This window comes from Tamandua tetradactyla, chromosome 4, assembly GCF_023851605.1.
Source record: "Tamandua tetradactyla isolate mTamTet1 chromosome 4, mTamTet1.pri, whole genome shotgun sequence".
NCBI classification, from domain to species: Eukaryota; Metazoa; Chordata; class Mammalia; order Pilosa; family Myrmecophagidae; genus Tamandua; species Tamandua tetradactyla.
The window spans coordinates 35,873,518-35,895,723 of NC_135330.1; the positions used below are offsets into that span (position 1 = coordinate 35,873,518).

At 37.3% G+C, this 22,206-nt stretch overlaps 1 protein-coding gene across 2 annotated transcripts in view; it reads right to left on the reverse strand.

Annotated features, from left to right (window-relative positions):
• STX6 (syntaxin 6) overlaps positions 1-22,206 on the reverse strand; it is a 76,062-nt gene that overhangs the window by 18,251 nt on the left and 35,605 nt on the right. Inside the window, exons 2-8 of one of the 2 annotated variants that reach the window (XM_077157167.1) lie at positions 21,961-22,130; positions 20,013-20,107; positions 9,519-9,581; positions 6,119-6,244; positions 4,826-4,932; positions 2,066-2,146; positions 711-805 (exon numbers count right to left, since the gene is read on the reverse strand). In XM_077157167.1, coding sequence (XP_077013282.1) covers positions 711-805; positions 2,066-2,146; positions 4,826-4,932; positions 6,119-6,244; positions 9,519-9,581; positions 20,013-20,107; positions 21,961-22,130 — 737 coding nt within the window. The remainder of the gene's footprint in view (positions 1-710; positions 806-2,065; positions 2,147-4,825; positions 4,933-6,118; positions 6,245-9,518; positions 9,582-20,012; positions 20,108-21,960; positions 22,131-22,206) is intronic. The other variant, XM_077157168.1, reaches the window with a different exon arrangement.

Consider the following 22,206-nt stretch of genomic DNA (forward strand, 5'->3'; position numbering starts at 1 on the left):
TCACCTCAAGGAGTATCTCCATTTCTTCCTCTACCAAATAAAGAAATAGAGAAGATGTTAGGTTTTCAGTTAAAATATATTCTTTTCATGTTATAGGGAACATGGGTTGTAGTAGCTTAAAAAAGTAAAGAATCACTGGAACACATCATCCTCTATAGTAAATAATTTGAAAAGCATTACATCTTCATCACCATCATGGAGCAAATTTGTTGGACTATTTCACTGTGGATTTACAGATAAGCTTTACATTATATCTACAAGTCCATCTTATTTTGAAATAGTAGGGCTTTTCTTTCAGTTCAAGAAAGTCAGTACAAGAGAAATAGCAACTGAATTAATAGTGACAGTTTTAAGTGTCCTATTTTGGCAAGAGAATAGGTAAAAAATAAAAATAAAAAAGGATTTTGTGTTTAAGAAACCTGGTCTACTGGAAGACAGCACCAACCAGCAACCGTCACTATTCCTGGGGAGTGGGGAGCAATCTTGGGAAGATGAGAGCCCTTCTTTGACAAGACCTTTTCTCAAGTTAAAGCTATGGAAGAAGCTAAGGCCTATGCAGACCCTCCTTCCATTCCCTGACCCTAAAGCATCACAAAAAAATGGACCAAAGGAAAGGGACATGAATGGGCATACATGCAAGAGAACCCCTACAAACTGTTCTGTTCCTAGAATTAATCATGTTTCTTAGGCTTTAAACATCAAATACATACCACTGGTCATGTGAGATACTTTTGCAAGTTTTTTCATCACATTGTCCAGCCGAGACTGAGTGCTCTCCAACTCATGAGAGAAATCATCCAACATACTAGAGAGAAAGAAGCAGACGTATAAGAGAGCAGGTAAGCACAAAATCTCTGTAATGCACTGCCATGGTATTATATCAGGATCTAGATCTTGGATTCAACAAACATAAAACCAGCAATATTGGGATCCAGGCCTCTAATCCCTTACCTAAAATCCCTGGGCCCAGATGGGTTATTTCAATTTTGGGGGTTAAGAAGGTTACATATACTTTGCATTATCAAACACCCCCATCAGGGATGTTCCCTGTAACACATATTTGCTGCAAACTTAAACTTTGGGTTTTTATAGCTTTTAAATTTCAGAATTGTAGATAAGGAAGTGTGGACCTAATTAGAGTATACAAATTCAGTGGCAGTGCAGTGTTGAAGAAAAAAGGTTGAAGTCAGACAACCAAAGTTTGCCACCTGCTTACTTTAGACAAGGTGCCCTCTAACACTTCAGGACTGTTTCCTCAACAGTACAACAGAGCAATCCTAACTTCCCTCACAAGGTTCCTGTGAGAACATGACAATACAAAAAGCACTTTATAAAAATATGAACTAAGAAGTTACTTTAATAAAATCATAATAATAAATAATCAAATATCAAAATAATAAAATAAAATTCTCTATAAAACCATTAAGACTTCCAGGACTAAAATCCCTAATGAGTATACTCCTCCCTCATCCATACTCAGAGAAACCAGTGTCTTCTCACTAAGAAGTGGCTCCTGTATGCTTATACCATTTCCTGTCCAAGGTGCAGCAGAGAAACAATACATGAAATACTCTTTAACTCTAAGCAGTGATTATTTCATAAATTATTAAAATAACACTGCAGACTTTTTCAACTTTTGATTGACATACGATTATTCTGAGAATAGAACAGAGCATACCAATTAATATGAGGTGTCTTATTAAGAAGTCTTTATTACCCTGACAACATCAATGGCAACTAGCAACTACAGGAACTGGTCACATGCCCACAAAGGGCACCAGAGACCCCTGCAGGATTCAGAGCACCTGATTTCTCATTGAGTCAATGTATTAAATAAAATCTGTGCTGACAACTTATCAACAGGTCTTTGCCCCTTCTCTGAATTTTCAAATGAAAATATTTTTAGCTCTTCTTAGATCCTGGTAGCTCGTGGCCCTGTAGCTGGAAGATCTATCCAGGCAGGCCAAACACTGAAAAGCAAGAGCTTTGTGAGCTGGCTGTGTCTTTTCTTACTGAAGAGAAAACAGGCAAGTTATTCGCCCTACAGCCCAGGAAATCCACTAACCAAGTTTCTAGCCCAGATCGATGTAACTCAGCGCCGTGCAAAAGAAATATAAAGCTTGTCACATATGCCATTTTATATTTTCTGGTAGCACATTTAAAAAAACAACAAAAATAAACAGGTGAAATTAATTTTAATAATCTATTTTATTTAGCCCAACATATTACATTGTAATTTCAACATATCATATTATAAAAATTAACAGTAAGCTATTTTACATGATTTCTTTCATATTGAGTCTGCAAAATCTGGTGTGCATTTTGCACTTAAAGCACATCATAATTCTCACTAGCCACATTTCCTGTATTCAACATGTGACTAGTGGCTATTACACTGGACAGCACAGGTCTAAGTCCAAGACCTATGTTTTTTCCTTTTCATATAATTTTTTATTTTTATCAAAGTTACATATACACAGTTTAAAGAGATTAAAAAAAACTGCTACAAGGCTTTTTATGAAAAACAAAAGCTGTTTTCCTGCTCCCCAGGGCAACCACTTTCAACTCCTCACACTGTATTTCTCCATTTTTTATAGTATCTGTATCTTCTTTCACCTTCGGACTTTGCATACAGACCTACCACAATGTAAGACCAGAATTTTGCTCTTTTCACTTTATTCCTCATCTCTGCACTCCCACTTTCCTTCCCCCTTCTTCCCAACATAACTGTGTCATAATTTGATTAGGTCAATATTCAGTGTTTCTATTACTGTGATTGAATACATGCTATCCACAGTTGGGGGGGCGGTGTGCGGTGTAAGGCACATTGCTTCTTGGCTTTCCACACTGCTGGCTGAGGATGCAGCTTTCTGTAGTCTGTTGAGTCAGTATCCATTCATCTATCTGCTTTCTAGGTTCTAAAATGTTATGGTATTGTTTCTTATTCCATGTGCTATCTCCCCATAGGTTTTATGTACCTGTCTCAAAAAAAAAAATCCCTTTACTATCATTCTAGTGGGTTTTAGAGAGGAAGAGAATTTCTATCAATCCCTCAGTGGACTGCCTCACCAACAGAGGAGCTCAGGCAGTCAGTCCTTTCCCATCCCAAAACTGGGACGTAAGGTTATGAGTCTATTTGAGACAGAAATTAAGTACATGTGCCTAGACTCCTACTATAACTTCCTATCTGGTCTCCCTGCCTCCAGTTTTGCTGCTCTCTGGTAAATCATCTAAATCACAGATAGATATAGATAGAGGCCTTTCCAAAACATATACCTCGGGTGGCATAACAGTGACTCAGTGGCAGAATTCTCATCTGCCAGGCTGGAGACCCAGGTTCAATTCTCAGAGCCTGCCCATGCCAGGAAGCAAAACAAAAAACATATACCTCATGTCATTACTCCTAACATAACCTTCACTGGTTTCCCATCACACTTTAAGTTCAACCCCCTTAACATGGCTCACAAGACCCTCCCTGGTCTGCCCTCTGCCTCCCTATCTTGACTTCCACAACTTTTGCTTGCAATCCCCACACTCTAGACACTCAACTTTACTGTTCCATGCACTTTTTTTTAACTTTTATTTAATTGAATAATATAACATATATACAAAGCAAAGAAAGAAAAAAGCTATAGTTTTCAGAGCATTCTTCAACAAATAGCTATAGGACAGATCCTAGAGCATGTCATAGAATACCATACCACAAGCTCAGATTTTTCCTTCTAGCTGCTCCAGAACACTGGAGGCTAGATGATCACAATTCCACAATTTTAGGTTTCTATTTTTACCTGTTCTAAGATACTGGAGACTAAAAGAAATATCAATATAGTGATTGAGCAATCATACTCATTTGTTAAACCTTACCTTCTCTGCATAACACCACCATCACTCTCTAGGGGTGTTTGGGCTATGGCCATTCTAACTTTTTCATGTTGGAAAGGCTGTCAATAATAAGGGGTAGGGAGATGGAACTAGCTAATGTCTTGCAGAGGCTGGCCCCTCTAGGTTTCAGGACTTATCTGGCGCAGGGACCCATCTGGAGGTTGTAGGTTTCTGGAAAGTTACCCTAGTGCATGTTCCATGCACTTCTGCACATCATGTGCTCTTTCTTCCTCCTGGTACACCCTCCTGCCACCACTCCTCCTAGCACTCTATCCCCGGCACTGACACTCACCTCACCTATCTTCCACTCTTCCTTCAGGATGGTTAAACCTGTCTTTCTTAGGGACCTTAGACTAAGTTAGGTCTGCCAGCTTGGGCTAAATCAGGGCTCTCTAGGCACCAAGTACTTCCCCTATCACAGTGGTCCTCCCCCTTACTGTTATCACTTAGTCAATGACTGGTATTCATGTATGTAGCCTGTTTTACGTAGTAAATGGTAACTTTGAACGGCAGAGACAGTGTCTATTCTGTTTGTTTTTCTATTCCCAGGGCCTTCCAGAGGGTCTGTGTAGAACAGATGCCCTGTAAGTATTTTAGTGTAGAACACAAGATTAAGCCAGGAAAGCTTCTGAAATTTCCTGGTGAACTGTCTTATTATTGGGGTGGGTTGGGGTAAAGAAGATAAGTTGTAAAACGGTAAAGGTATTGTGGGCAGCATTTATGAAATGTTGTTTTTTGGTGTCATACTTCAGACCTGCGAAAAAAGATTGTGTTTAAAACAACTTTTTTTGGAGAGGATAGTCTGTAAAACAGAATAAAGTTGAAACTATAAATACAAGTGCTTTGGTTGTACTACCATGTAATTGCCAGGCTTTTTGCAGGTCTCACAGAATGGCTTTTCCCCTCAATTTCACACCAGTAAAAGGAGCGTCTCAGTACTCACACTGCCTGTTCCTCCAGCTCCCCTCCGATGCGCTGGGACATGTTCTTCAGCACCCCGATGCTGCCAGAGACCAGCTCCAACTGCTCATCCTGCTGTTCCACAATCAACTGGTGCCAGAGAAATGGGAAATAAGCAATTAAAATCCATCTTACCTGGTTCCAAGCCCAGCACTCTAGCAGCTGCTAGCTTCTTTGCCAACTTGGGACAATTCGCATTCAGAAGCAAAGCCCAGAAATCAAAGGACCAGACCGTCCCTCCAAGAACACAACTGCTCAAAAGGCTGGATTGTCGAGCTACCGATATCTCCTGCTGATCCAACCTGTGAACAGTCAGTGGGGCTTGAAACCACCAAGAAAGATTTACTCCGGTTGGCTGAAGTCTAATTAGGGAACAGACAATGGCCAAGAGCATATGTGCAGATGACCACTGAGACATGGGGTGTTTGGGAAGAGGAAGCCCATGGCCAGCAGTAGGTTCTCAATCTACTACCACAGCTTAAATAGACGAGAGTCTGGCAAATATGTGGATGTAAGAAAATCATGCACACAGAGTCCTTACCTCCTCCTCAAGGACAAACCAGAGGAGGTCCTGTGTTAATTAAGTTACCTCAAGGACAACTATTGACTGACATAAATATTTTTCATGAATCCTCCTTACCTCTTTTTTTTTTTCAGTTTGATTAGCTAATAGAAATTTAAGTAGACAACAGGTTAAGCAGAAATGTTAATGGAAAAAGAACAAAAGAACACATAATCTACATGTACACATAAAAACGGTATTTTAAGATCAATAGTTTAAATGGGTAGGAAATAAAATCAAATTGTATTAATAACAATACACATCAACATCAATAACATATACCTAATCAACTGCATTTTCCTTCTACCCCTTGATCTCTGCAAAAGCAATCATTTTTATATAATGCTACCAATGAATAATTTCCAATGAAAAACTAAGAACTCAATTTTTCTGAGAGTACATTTGTTGAAATCAACAAGAAACTAGTATAAAAGTGGAGGTTGGGGGGATGTTCTTTTTAAATTAATGGCCTTGTCTATCATTTCTGGATGTCTAGTCTGCTTTTTATAAGAGACCTAATCAAACGTGTTTCTCTTAAAACAGTTGTGCTCTAAAGGAGGCTTTTAAAAACCCTTTATACACACAAACATTACATATTTAGACAGAGTCAACCGTAGGAAGAACTCTGGTCAAACCTGATCATTAAGCAACCATAACCCACAGCTGACAGAGGAACCAAGGGAGGTACCCTGCCTCAGTGGGTTCTGTAGGTACCTGCTGCTGTGCCTGCTGCTCCTCAATGAAATGAGAATTGGCTAACTGCAGCTCTCGGTCGAGATGCCCATATTTATCCGTCGTTCTGGTGCTCCAGCTCTGGCCACCACTTTCTCCTAGCAATGCCTGTGTGAACGGGGGCAACCGGAGTCAGGAGAAACAAACAGTTACTATCTCTGAACAACTGATGAATCACAGAGAGATGTAGAGTCCTGGTATTTCTCATAATCTATTTTTCCCCTGGGCCAGACTTTATGTAGTAGCATCGATTGGTGCCTGTGCAGTGCAATTTAAGGAATGCCAGGAAGGGCCACCACTCTGTCTCCAAGCTCTCCCTACAGATGCAAATAAATGTCCAGTTCAAGTAAACAAACACTCAGTTTTGTATACTGCTTTACAATTTAAAAGCACTAGGTCTCTTTTAGATGAATTCTTAAGAGCTGGCATCCTTAGAAGTTCACCAGAGACCCATAGGTTTCAGTCAAACTGATTTGATTCAGAGATCCTAAATAAAAAGGATTTAAAAGGAAGTTTTATTGTGTGCATGGGTGGTGGGATGTCTTTAGAATGTCAAGGTAGATGATAGCCTTAAACACAGATCAAGCACAAGAACTGTAAACATCTACTGAATTTAACCCATGAATAAAACCTAATGCCTTTAAGTTTAACTAAAAGTCCATGGGCTTCCCAGGTGGGAAGTGAAGATTGCTTCACTAGGAAAACGTGACCACAGTAAGTATCCTGACCCTTATAACCCAGGTGAGTGCTGGCCCTACATCAGAGCTCTTTACCAGAGCAGCTGCCAAGGTTGATTTTCCCAAATTTGGATTCAAAGAGGTTTGTAGCCAGAAATGGGTAAGTTTGTGAATGTCTTCCTTATACAAAGAGTCCAGTCAGGAATGCCAAGAGGTCAGGTTAAGCAGTTGATTCTTACTGGGATCTCCACAAGCCTTTTCAACCAGTCAAAATAATAGCTCACACCAGCCCTGCACAAAGAACCAGAAGATGCTAGCAACTAACAATGGAGTCTTTGTCCTTGCAGACTTGCCAAATCTTTGGTACTGTTTATTTTTTGAGTACTTTTTAATCTCTGGAACTGTTCAAAGCCTGCTAGATCACTGGGTTTTCTGTCTGACACCCCCTCAACAACCCTTTCCCAGCCCCCACATCCATGTCGTCATATTCCTCAATATCACTACTGACCGATCTCCTCACCTGACTTTCGGGGTGATTCAGAGTTCAGACGATAGGACTGGAGAAACCTAGGATGCAAAGCACTAAGTTCTGAGTGGTTATTAGAAGAGGGGCTAGAACCTCTGAGAGCTTTCAGCAGGCTAGGGCTTCAGCTCAGTAAAAAGGGTGGATAGTGATTATTTATGGTGTAAAGCACATCCAGGGCTTTTGGTGGGTGGCTCTGCCCATACCTGGTTTTAGGGTTGTCAAGATTTGAAAGATCCTGCTCATTCTGATTCACAGGCTCTAAGGGTATGGGGCCCAGTGACAATGTATTTCAGAGTGAGAGGAAGGTTATAATGCATCATTAGCCTGCGGGCAGAGAACTGGCACTCTACCAGAGCCTTGGGGCTCCTGGGGCCATAATCAGGGCTATTTTTTTCAAGCTGATCCATGGTCTTCACTTAGGTGGGACATGTTAGGCTGTTTAGAGTCATCCATGCTTCACTGTGAATACATTTAGGTCTCATCAGTCTGGCCCACAGGAGGCTGTCTTATGGGGAGGTCCTCACTGAGCAGAGAGTAGAACAGCGTCTGGTGCCTGGCATCAAGCAGGGGAAAGTCAGTGAGGCAGACTCTGTCTGCCTGAGTGTTCGGAGAACCCTGGCCCCACTCGTCTATGAAAATTTGTAACTTACAACCTTTCACTCGTGGTTGAAAACAAAATTCCAAGCCATACTTGGAAAGGCAATGCATAAATACCCGTTTTGTCTATGTTAGTTCAACTATACTAAACTAGAGAATAAAAAATTCAAATTCTTTGTAATTGAGTAATTGAGGCTATGTGTTACCTACCTCACTGTCACAACTACTTCAGGCACTGCCACTCAATTTCCTCTAAGCTAAAGTGGAAACAAAAAGGGAACTTCAAAACCAGCCAGCTTATGGTCATTCACTAGCTTCTTTTAAGAGTCAGAGCCCAAGGCAATGGGCTAGCTAATGTTTTTCCTAGCTGTACTGTTTAAAAAAGAGCAAGGGAGTTAGTTGGATAGGAAGAAAAAACAATGACTAATGAAATGCAGGAAAGGGAAACAGCAAAATTAAATTAGATGATTTTTGTAGGACCCTCCCCGTTCATCAAGTTTTTATAAAACTCGTTTTCAAAATTAAGTGGGTCAAGGGCAGTACAATGGTGGCTCACTGGCAGAATTCTTGCCTGCCATGATGGAGACCCAGGTTCAATTTCCGGTGCCTGCCCATGCAAAAAAAAATTAAGTGTGCCAACAAACACCCAGGTATAAAATAAGGATTTATGTTATAAACTACTGATTCCTGGATAATAAAAATGGTGCAGTTAAGAAGCTGCCTAATGTACCTTGGAAACCTTCTGGAATCTGCATAAAATGAGGTTAAGAGAAGTCACTGCAGAAAATATCATTTATCATGAAGTCTTTGTGATAGTTCTTACTCTTAAGCAAAATGGACAGCCATAGAATTTATAAAAAAAAAATTTCTGTCACAAAATCATCTGACAGTTTAGCAGCAGGCAAAAACGTTCTACCCCACTAAAAGAATTTAAATCAAATCTAAATTCCAGGGGACTATTGTATATTTTTTAAAAGGACTATATTTTAATAGCTGGAAAAGGAGTTTCTATCATACATTCAAATGTCTAATTTTAAAAAGATACTGAAGTGAAGAAAGATTTAACACATGCTTAAAGTCCCTCACAAGTCTTTACATCAAATTTCAACCATTGAATGTCTAGTGAATTCTGTATTAGGCAATGCAGGCGTGGCTGGACAGTTAATAATATTAAAGATTTTTAAAAACACCATGACGTAATCCTCTCTTCACCTTCAAGGATACTGGGTACAGCAGAAAGAGATGTAAATAGGCAATTACAGCACTTAGCAGAGTCTGGCCCATGGACTATGCTCAAAAGTTACAGAGTTAATATATGAATAAAAGTACTGTGTGATAAATATTGTATCAAGATAAGCTGTGGGAGCCTAGAAGAGTCCAGAGGACAGAACCAGGGGTGTAAGGGAGGAAAGGAGAGGGGAAAGCTGACAGTCTACTGGGGTTGATCACCATCACAAAACCTCCCAATATTGCTCCAAGGTCTGCAAATAACACAATACATGGAAAGCCAGCACTTTAAAATTCCAAATAGCTAACCATGTATTTCCTTTGATTGATACTGTATATCCTGGTGTTTTCTCACCTGTCTATTTTTTCTTTCAGCTAATGCCTGCACAGATGAAGTTGACATCTGATCCTTCATGTCCTAATGGGGTATAAAACAGAAAACAAAACAAAAGCATTCTTAGGTTAAACAAAATCATTGTTAATGTTCTGTGTATAAGCAAAATACACCCAATCCAAAATCACTTTCTTAAAAACAAACAGCATTCCTTCACTTTTATATTTAGTCTCAAAATAAAGGAAAAATAAAGAGAAAAACTCTAAAAGAGGTAACTTGGATATTAAATTTAAATAGGAGAAAAGAGGACAGGAACTAACATTTACCGGTACCTACCATAGGAAACAGTGGTAAACAGTGGTAAACCTCCTATGGTAGGTACCAGTAAATGTTAGTTCCTTGCATTATCATGCATTATCACTTAATTTTCACAATAACCCTGTGAGTCTTGTGTTATCTCCATTTTAAAGCTGAGGAGACTGAGGTCCAGAAAGGTTAAAATACTTTCTCCAGGTCACATACCGGTAATGTTAACCCTGAGGCACATATACAAAAGCCTATACTCAAGGGCTATCATCTTCAAGTAAACACATTTTAAAAAATATATATACTTTAGCAAAAGATGTATTGACCATTAAACACCAGAGAATGCTTTCTACAGTGGTGCAACAGATTATTTAATTTATTTCTGAGTTGGATTTGCGTGAAGTAGACTATTTCTAACACCAGTGTGGTTTCCACAGTGGCCAAAAATAGTTTTGTATGAAAAGAGAAATGAATGGATCTATCACTTAATTTGAACAATAATTTATTAAACATGAACTATTGTGCTGTCTGTTGGCTATCTTATTGAACCACAATCCAATAATATACTTTAAAATTATTTTAACTGAATTCATGATGATTGCAATAACATTTTTTCTTAAGTCTGTCAAAAAGGCTGTCAAAATACTTAATAATTTTCTGTTAGCAAGTAGACTATTTTATAGATGCAAATGTTAAAGCACTAGACTTTAAAAAACTTCTTCCAAGGCCCTAACAAGTGAGCAATGGATCACAGCACCACAGCCTTCATGATTCCTACTGTGGTAAGTAGGCTAAATAATAACCACAGTGCTTGATCAGTACCAAAGCACTCAGTCATTCATTCGACAAATACTGACTGATGCTATACGCCACACAGCAGTGAATATAGAGACAAGGCTCTGCCTTCAGGGAGTAGACATCATGGTAGACAAGAGGCAAACAAAAATCAAGCAAACACATAAATGAGATAATTATAGATAATGAGTGTTACAAAGGAAGAAAGTAAACAGTTGAAATAGAGTAGGTGATGGATGCTAGAAGTAGATTACTTCTAGAAGGAGGGGGATGCAACTTGAATTCAGACCTCAAGGATGAGAATGAGCCAACCACAGAAAGAAGTGAGGCAAAGAATTCCAGACAAAGGGAAAAGTGAGTACAAAAGCCTAGTGGCAGGAAAAGGTTCAGTGCTATTTAGCAGGAAGGTCAGTGTGGTTAAAGAGCATAAATTGTGTGTGTTTCTTTTTTGGAAATGTTATGGGAGAAGGGGAGATACAGTTGGACTGTCAGGCAGAAGCAAAACATGCAGGACTTTTGGGCTGCTTGAATTTTTCCTTTTTAAATATTTTTATTGACAAATCTTCACATACATACAGACCATACATGGTGTATGGACAATCAATGGCTCACAAGCTGCTTGGATTTTATTATAAAGCTGGGATGGGGAAACAACTTCTGGAGAGGACTGGAGAACAAATATTTCATCTCTGCCACATAGACCTCTCTGTTTTTTTTAAAAAAATCCTTTAAAAAAATGTAAAAACTATTCTTAACTCTCAGTCAGTACAGAAACAACACATGGGGCATGGCATGCCAATCCCTGTCCCAAGGCAATGGGAAGCCCTTAATTAGTTTTAAGTAGGGCCATGGAGTGTTCTAGTTCAAGTTGAAAAAGACCTCTTTGGCTATTCTATGGAAAAAATGCTGGCAAGCAACCAAAGTAGGAGATCACTCTACCTCAACCTGTCAGCAGGTAAAAGTGCTGCCCCAGGTAAGAAAGGACAAAGCAGTCTGTTGTTGGGTCCATTCAATGAAAGGGCACTGGGAAGGTAGGCCATCTGGGGGATGTTTCACCGAGGGTCCAGTGGAATCCTAAAATTCTAGGATTCTCTAGTTATCTAAACTACTCAGAAAACTCAAGAAATAAAAATAAAAGACCTACCACTAGAAACTGAGAAAAACATACTTCTAGTATAAAAACATTCACCATGAAAATAAAAATACAGATATTTATTTAAAACAAAGGATTCACTCAAGGACCATTCGGAAACAGTAATATATATAAGCCATGTTTCTTAAATGTATGAGATCTACCAGAATCAGTCACTTAAGTTATAGTTAAGTAAAGCAGGTTCCTAGATCCCACCCAGACCTACCAAGTCTTTATGGTGGGGCCCAATACTCTGCATTATGGCAAGTCCTCCAGGTGATTTTTATGAGCACCGAAATTTGAGAATCTCTGGTCTACAGGAACATGATCCAGTAATCTCAAAGTGAGATCGTTATGCTAATATTCCCAGACTGAAAGAATCCTTTTAAATTGACCAACTGAATTATAGTTTAAGATGGCATTCTGATATACAAACAATGTGAATAGTACAATTCCATTTATCTACTATATACTAATAATATCTATGTAGAACAAATATCCAAAATGTTCACTGGTGGGATAATATATGCTTTTAAAAATGTACTCAATGCATTTCAAAAGTCTTTTTTTTTTTAATAAAACTTTACTTGTGTACTGAAAACCCCAATACACATGTTCAGAAAAACAATTCTAGGCTTTGAATATCATATGTAAAATGTGCTTGTGCTGTTAACAAGTCAAAATAGCGTGTGGGAAGTAGTGTATGGGAGCCAAGCAGGTTTCTGGGTGCTGCTAATATGATGTATTCAGTTTATAAATTTGTCGAACTGTACCCTTAGGATAAATGGCCTTTTCTATATACAATATTATACTTTAATAAAACATTTTTAAAATTTCTGATCTGAACAATGCATCAAAGACAAACTGGACCAACCCTTTCAAAAATAAATTTGGCATTCTGTACCAAGAGCCTCAAATACCCACTGTGCTGACTCAGTAATCCCACTAATAGGAATTTATTTTAAGGAAACAATATAAAATATGTATCAAAATGGATATGCAATGTAATGCCTAGATACACCCCAGAGTATATTAAGCAGATAATCAAAAAGCATTGGCAAAGTCCCTTGCGGGATGGGAAAGAAGTTATGGAAATATTGAATTTTACCACAGGGGAAACCCTGGATGCTGCACCAAACATTAGGGACACCCAAATCAGTAGGCCAAGCCCTTGATCTTGAGGCTTGCTCTTGTGAAGCTTATGTATGTAGTGAAGAGGCTTAGCCTACCTATAGGTATGTCTAAGAGTCATGTCCAGAGGACTTCTTTTGTTGCTCAGAGGTGGCCTTTCTCTCTATAAGCCCAACTCTGCAAGTGAAACCACTGCCCGACCCGCTTGCTATGTGGGACATGGCATCTGGGATGAAAGTCTCCATGGCAATGTGGGAGAGGACCCCCAGGGATGAGCCTGGCCCTGTGGTATCAATGATGCCATCCTGACAAAAAGGAAAAGAAGTGTAACAAATAAGGTGTCAATAGCTGAGAGAGTTCAAATAGAGTCAAGAGGCTACAGTGGAGGTCACTCTTATGCATTGCTACCTATCATGACTTGCCAAATTCCAAACAAAACCATTCCTGCTAATCTTAAAGAATATCTAGGGCATTTTATAAGGTTCTACAAAGGTAGAACCTTTGTAGTTAGCACTAGGCTAACTTTCTAAAACCTACAATCTCCAGGTGGGTCCTTGGACCAGATAGTCCTGGAATGCAGAGGGGCCCTTCTAGAACATCAACTAGTTCCATCCCCCCATTCCATATTATCAACAGCCCCTTCCAACATGAAAAAGTTACAATGGGCATAGCCCAAATACCCCTAAAGAGTGGGAGAAAGATCAAAGGTGTTGGTGGAGTTATATAGAGAAGGTCGGGTTGAACAAATGAGTATGAGTGCTGAATCATTATGATATTTCTTTTAGCCTCCAGTACCTTAGAGCAGCTAGAAATAAAAACCTAAAATTGTGGAAATGTAACCCATACCAAACTCTGAAGTCTGTTTTACAACTGATCGTTGCAATGTACTTTCAAATTTGTTGCTCTTATGTATATATGTTGTTTAAAGAGACAGAAGAGTACAACAGAGAAGAGAGAATTTAACAAATGAGTATGACTGCTGAATCATTATACTGATATTTCTGTTGGTCTCCAGTGTCTTAGAGCAGCTAGAAGAAAAAAATGAAAAAATCATGGAACTATAACCCATACAAAATTTTAAAATCTGTTTTATAACTACCTGTTAAAATGTACTTGGAAATTTATTGCTTTTTTGTATTTACATTATGTTTTACAATTTAAAATGTTAAAAAAATGGATATGCAAAGATTTACACTGCAGTGTTATTTATAAAATGAAAGAAAAGTAGAAATACACAACTTGTCCAGATGAGGGAATAGTAAATTATAGTAAATCCATACAACGTAGTTTTCATACTAAACATTAAGCTTATGAAGAATTTGATGAACAGGCAATTTACAGAAGAACGCAGGTGATCAAACAGATAAAAGATGCACTAATCCACCAATAATCAGAGACTGCAAGCTAAGAGACATTTTTCTCAACTAGATTGGAAAACATGAAAAAGATTGATAAAACTCGGATGTTGGTGAAGGTTTTAAGAAATACAGAATCTGATACTCTTGCAATTAGGAATATAATTGAGAAAATCTTCTTGTTGGACACTGATATTAGTATTAACCAATATTTAAAATGTATGTTCCTGTTAAACTCTTAACTACTTGAATAAATATCCAGATTATGCTGCTCACAAAGATGGTCACTGAAGTACGGTTTGCAATTGTCAAAAATTAGCAACAACTTAAATATCTGTAATAGGCAATGAATAAACAAATCATAAAAGAGCTAGGCTAGAGAAGAGGCTGAGAGCATGGTCTTTCATGTCAAAGGCCTAGGTTGAGACTTAGTTATGCTTTTTAACTAGCTGTGCAAAGTTTGGCAAATTATTCAATCTCTCTATTTCTTCTGTATATTTGCTTCAGTAATACTTTGGAGGGCCAATGTGGGGATTAATAGAGTTAATACATGAAAAGTGTTTAACAGCACCTAACACATAGTAAATATTCAATACATGCTAACTATTATCATCATATAAAGTATGTGATCATTAAAAAAAGATCACCTGGATCTATTATAGTCAATACAGTAGCCACTAACCAAATATAGTTAATGAGCACTTCACATGGGGCCAATGCAACCGAGGAACCGAATTTTCAATTTTACTTAATTTCGATTAACTGAAAATTCAAATTTCATTATTAGGAAGCTTTTTAAGTGTGTTTGGAACAACTTGGACATGCAAATCTACTTTTACAACTGTAAACTTCAAAATAAAATCTAAATACAGGTCAAGTATTTTTAAGGATAATATCATGTCTGAATCAAGACGTGCTTTAGTATAAAATAAAACACCAGATTTAGAAGTCTTAACACAAAAAAGTAATAATAAATTATAAAAATATCTCAGTATTTTAAATTTTGTTTACATGTTGAAATGATAATCTTTTGGATATACTAGGTTAAATAAAACGTATTGATAGAAAAACATCACAGAATATCATACCATTTCTTTTTAAGAACTGGCCCAGAAAAAAGGCTGGAAAATATACAGCCAAACTGTTGACAACAATTATTTTCAGGAGTAAATTACAAAATGGTGGGACATTTTCACCTTTACACATCAAAATTATTTTCAGTTTGAATTAGCAAGCATGTATTATTTTTAATATAAAAATAACAAGAAAAATGCTTATGATTACATACAGTATAATTACAGCTATGTAAAAATACAAACCCCATGTAATGGGAAAGAAATAAATAAGAGAACATTCTGTGTTTGCATATTATTTTGAATTTAGTGTTTTTCCCAACTTTTCCACTCGCAAAATTTTTCTAATTTTTTTTCGTGAGCATGCATTACCTCAGTGAAATATATGATTACAAGTTTCCGTCTTTAAAGTTTTCTGTTTAATAAAAACACCTGGGATATGTGTGTGCACACTTATGCATGTGTATATGTCTGCACGTGTGTCTTCTGATGGTCAGTGAGTTGTTCAGCAGCTGAGTGGTACACATGACATATGTGGCCCTGATTGGGGATAAAGAGCTACGACTTTCATTCCTATGATGGCATTTAAAAGTCTCCAGATAACACATAACAGAACACCTTTATATTAAACTTTGAAATTTCAAGCTATGTTTCTAAACAGTTTAAAACAATTTGTAACAACCTGTCATGTCAAAACATAATCAATCATCTTTTTAACACATGAAGTTTAGAACTAGCAATCGAAGAGCAGTTATTCTCTGTAAAATACGGTTCATCTGCCAAAAGAACAACAAATATCCTGGTTATTTTGCTCCTGTTTCCATCTCACAATGTCTTCTAAGCTGAATGAATGAGACACCATAAATACCAGTGTTACCCACTCAGAGGTCTCACATTCCATTGTCATCTGTGCCCACCCTGGCTGCCTTATTAACAAAGCCATTTCTACCTAGAGTTATGCTTGATTATAAACAATTTTGGGGGTGGAGCAGGTATAGTTTTGGGGTACAGTTCTGATCACATTTGTAAGTTAAAATAAAGTCAGAGACCACCACTAGGCATGCCTAAGAGTTACTTCTGGAGGACCTCTTTCGTTGCTCAGATGTGGCCTCAGTCTCTCTAAGCCCAACTCTGCAAGTGAAATCACTGCCCTCTCCCTAGTGGGACATGACATCCAGGGGTGAAAGTCTCCCTGGCCACGTGGGAGATGACTCCCAGGGATAAATTCAGACCTGGCACTGTAAGATCAACAATTTCATCCCGACCAAAAGGGGGGAAAGAAGTGTAATTAATAAAGTATCCTTCGCAGAGAGAGTTCAAATAGAGTTCAGACTACTCTGGAGGTTTCTCTCATGCAAGCTTCAGTTAGACCTTTTATCATAACCTGCCAACCCCCAACCAGGACCATTCCAGCCAATCCTAAAGAACACCTAGGGCAATATATAAGGTTCCACAAGGGTACCATGCACTAGAGTAACTTTCCAGAAATCTACAACATCCAGATGGGGCCCTCATCCAGATAAGTCCTGAAACCTACGCCCAGCCTCTCCAGAACATTACATAGTTCCATTTCCCTAACCCGTATTAGCGACAGACCCTTCCAATATCAAAAATTTAGAATTGCCATAGCCCAGACACCCCTAAAGAGAGAAATGGAAAGATCAAAGGTGATGGTGGAGTTATACAGAGAAAATAGGATTTAACAAATGAATATGAATGCTGAATCATTAAATTGATATCTGTTTTAATCTCCAGTATTTTAGAGCAGCTAGAATTAAAAACTTAAAATTGTGGAATGATAACCCATGTCAAACTCTGAAATATGTCCTCAACTAATTGCGGTGCTGTGCTTTGAAATTTATAGCTTTTTTGTATATATGTTATTTTTCACAAAAAAAAAGAAGGAAAAAAAGTCGATTGTGATGATGAAAAAAATATTTAAGCCCTCTAGCCTCCTATATTCTGGAGCCACTAGAAGGAAAAATCTGAGAGAATCATATGGTAGCCCATGACAAAGTCTGGGATCTGTTCTGTAACTACTTATAGAAGAATGTTTTGAAAACTATTACTTTTTTATATCTTTGCTTTGTGTGTATGTTATACTATACAATCAAAAAATTAAAAAAATCATAAAGTCAGAGAATGGTGAGGATTATTTCACAGATAAGGAAAATTGAGATTCAGAGAAGTGGAATGACTTGTCAAAATGAACATTAATTAAGGTCACCGCCAGGCTTACAACTCAATCTCCTGACCCTCATTCGTTATTCTTTTGCCATATACTACAAAAACTTTTATTATTAAAGTAAACCAAAAGCAGTTCTGGAATCTATTTCAACACCACCGAAGTCTCACAAACGCAATCTCTGATGGATACATGACTCCACAAATGTAAAAAAACTACCTCAAGAATAGCAATGCTATTTACACTAAAGGAAGAAAAGTTTGCTTTTTTTCAGTAAAACTACCAGCAAAACCTCGGTAAAAACTACAAATTTAAAAGACGCTTGGAAAAACATATTCTTTCAAAAAGGGATTCTTATGAGAGGCATAAACCAAAGGACAATAACTGAGAAGAAACACAGGAGATTTATTTCTTTAGGTAGAGTCCCCCCAAATTTTTGTGGCGTATGACTGAATTCTCTGCCTAAGAGGCAGAAAGCACAATTGACACACATTATTTTAAAAAGAAAGTGTAGCAAAATGTATTCCCTTTGGAACAACATTAAACAAAACCTACTGATAACAGCAACAGAGGAGCTTACCAAATTTGTGACATTCACTTTCTAATCTGAGCTTGGCCTTGTCTCCTTTCCCAGATCTGTTAACTCTCTGATCCCTATCTATCAATTTTCTCAACCCAGAACCCAGAATTCCCTGTATACAAATACTGATGATCTGAATACAGGGATATTACATCAAGTTAGCATGTCACTCCTACTTCTTTTTTTTCTCCAGTATTGTCAATCAGAATTTTAAAAAATCAGATCAACAAAAACTCAGTTACGCATTTTTAACCAACCAATGGCAACGAGTTCCAAAAAGAAGTCAATTTAAAACAGGAACAAGTAAAATAGGCTTTAAAAAACCCTATATTAAAGAACAAAATATTCAGATGGATCGTACTGTTAACTGTGGTTTAGATCTCAACTCTAGAAGGACTGCAATATTTTGAAGTACTAATTTGATTTAAAATCAGAACACTACTTCTTTTCAAATAATGTATTTTAAAAAGCTTTTCAGACTAGAAAATGAACCTTGGATTCTATTTCCAAATATACCAACAAACCTAATTTTAATATATTGACTTCTGAATGTCAACTGTAAATCTTAAAATATGTAACTGAGTACCTTGCAGAAAGAACAAATAAAATAATTAAGGTCAAGAATACGTTTCATTGCAAGGTAACATTTAAATACTAACATCTACAGCAGTGTCCTTCAGACTATTACAAATAACAACAAAAAAACCTCGCCAAATTTTCAAAATAAATTACTGGAGAGTTGCTTACCATAACAACAAAAATACATATATATATAGTCATCTAACAACAGGGTTTCTTTATCAGAACAGCATTTTAATCTGGCTAGAAATTAGGGGTGTCTAATCCAAACGTTCTCTTTATGGATGGAGTTATCCCTAACGGATAAACTATAAAAAGGTCACTGCCCATTAAAATGAAGGGTTATTTATAAACAATTTAGTCATAGCTGTACAGAAAGGCATCTACTGAATAAAACAAGGAACAAGAATATTTAAAGTTAAATGATAATGACTACCATTTGAAATAATTTCAAAAGGAAATCACACAATATAAAGTCTTTGGCAAACACATTCCAAGGTTTCTGCCCAAGATGACTCTTAGAAAGCCATATGTTAGCACTGGTATGATCCCAAGTCTTTTTATTCAGGGAAGCTGCTCTCTAGTACATATGTTAAAGACAGCTGGTTCTCTTACATTTAGTTATGCTAATCAAATGGCTTAGCCATATAGTTTCAAAATACAAAACATATCTTAATGACACAAAATTTTACTTAAATGGTATTTTCTCTTAGTTCTAAACAAAAAGTATCTAAAAATTTGAGCCTGCCCATGTGAAAATAATAATAATAATAATAATTTGAGACTAAAATTTGTTCATTTGGTTGATTTTTTACAGACAGATATTTGCTTTCTCTTCTGGATAAATCCCGAAAGGCTGTCAAGCAGTTGTATAAGGAAATGTCAGTAACTTGGGTTGCAAGAGTTCCAGGAGCAATTCAGATGGTGGAAGAGTCCGCCATCCAAACCAAGTAAGAGTCACTCTTTAACAATGTGAAGTGCTTACCAATCAATCAAGAAACCAAATGGTTTCTGTGATAGTAATACTTCCTTTTTTCCAGAAATAGAATATACTAAGAAACAAAGGAGAAAAAAGGTAACTAATCTGGTGAAACCAGAGGTATGGATAAGTACCATTAAAATAAGCCTCCCAAAAGGAAAAAAAAAAAAAAAGTCTCCCAAAGCTAGCAGTTTACTGTTTCATCTTAGTTCTAGAAGTAAGCTGGATAATATTTAAAAAGATGTCTGTTTCATCAATCAGAGAAATTATGTGGGAAATCAGCATTTAATTCATAACAAAAAGTGGTTTCAGACCTGACCTGTTAGTTTACAATTAAAAGAAAAAGTTCTAATTAATTTGGCTATTTCTTACACATGTAAAATGAGACCATCTTCCTTACCCTGACAACTTGTCGAGTACTTGTAATGAAGGCTTTTCTTATCCGCAACTCAGTTGCATCGAGGTTGAATTTTCTAGGATTTGCTTCAACAATACGTGGGTCAAAAAGTCAAGGTAAGGCAATTTCATCATCAAAAGCCTAACAGACAGCATACCATTAAACCACAGAATTTCTTACTTGCAAGCAATAAAACCCGGCCCAAACTTTTTAAAAATATAGTCAACTTAATACTAATCATCCTCAGACTTTCTCTGTCCATAAACTATATGAGGATCCCTATGCCACAAGATATAGATGACCTGCTAGTTTTAAGAAACACAGCCCCTGATGATCGAGTTCATTACAAATCGATGGCTATCTGAACTTAGCTGAGTTGGGTTCTTCCTGATGTTTGCCAATCATTATATTTATACTTTTTTGACTGCAATTCACTTTTCCCATAACTCTTTAACAATGTGAAGTGCAAACTGTTTATGTCTACCATACCGAACCACTTCTCCTGATCACAAATAGTTAACAATCCTGCTTCTTACTCTAGAGAGCATAAGTGTTCTTCAGGAAAGCCTTTCCTGACCCCTCTACCTCCCTCTGGCCTGGTCCTACCACCTCTGTTAAGACTATTCACATAGTGCTCCGTAATTTTCTCATTGTCTGCAAATATGTATTTGTGTGATAATTTAATCAATGCCTGTCCCCCCCTCCCAACACTAGGCCATGAGTTCCATAAGGACTGTGTTTCTGCTTATCACTTTAATCTGAGTAACTAACAAAAGGCCTGGTTTATAGTAGCACGAAATATTTACTGAATGAATGATGACTATTTATTAACATAGGAGGAAATATGTATTTCCTCTTTATCTCACAATTTTTCTATCTCCTCCAATCCCTTTTCTCTCCCTTCTGTTTCAAAGAAAGAAGTATTTCCCTGTAACTTTGCTTTCAATCTCACCCACACATATATTTTATTCCACTCATTTTAGGGAACATATTTATCTGTTAATGACTTAAAAATCCCCTGGGGTCATTAGGATGAATAGAAATTATGTACTCTACAAAGCAATTGCACACAAACCTACGCTGACTGTGGAGTGGTCCTGAGAAAAACCTGATTTCCTTGATGATTTATCTTACTTGGAGATTAAAAACAAAAACAAAAGAACTCAGAACATGTAACTGGCATATTTTTTATCCAAAGTTTTGGTTAAACAGGATTTCCAGTTGGAAAGAGGCCATAAAACTCAGTTTTTACAGTTCTCTGGTTGATCATTCAGTTCAGTGGGCTTATTTAGTATCAATAATATGAATTAGCAGTATAGAGTTTCTTTTACTAAATGTAGCTTCATGGTACTACATCATGGTACAAGATGCCTTCCTCTCCAATGGACACAAGCATTATAACATGAATTCTTAAACAGGAAAAAGTCTACGAAACGATTTTCTTTTGCTTTCTAAATGTCAGTGTATAACACTGGTCTGTACATACCTCCATGCAAAAATGGTATCTACACCTTTAGAAAGGCTCACACTGTGCCAGGCACCATTTTAAGACCTTTACATACGTTTAATTCTTCACAACAACCCTATGAACTAGGTATGACTATTATCCTAACTTTCTACTGAAGAGGTTTAAACAATATGCCCATAATCACACAGCTAGTAACTCGTGGAGCCAGTACTTGATCACCAAGAGTTTAACTCAAGAGTCTGGGCTTATAACCATAACACTACGCTGCCTCTATATTGCAGGATGTGTCATGCCCTGCAAAAGGATTTGGTTACTCTACCTTAGTTTATTAGACAACTATTTTAGATGTACCACGGTACAAATAAGAGTAACATGAATCCATTATAAAAGGAAATTAAAAATCTATGTCTTAAGATGTTTGGATAAAAACTTTTCTATTTGTCTATTTACCCCAAATGGCATGGACCCCACAGAAAAGGATATTGATAGTTTCATCAAGGTCCTCTAGATCCCATTCTATGCTCCGGAGGTTGTTTCTTAGTTCGTTGGTGGTCCAGTCGATCTCTTCCCTTGTTGCTGTAGAGGGGTCCTGGAGGAGCTCTGTCCATCGCTGAAACAATCCCTGGGCAGTGTTGACTGCTTTCTGTACCTCTCTGTCATCAAGGTGAAAGGAAAGGAAAGAAATTAGAGATAACATATTCCATGAACAAATTACTGCACAAAAGAATT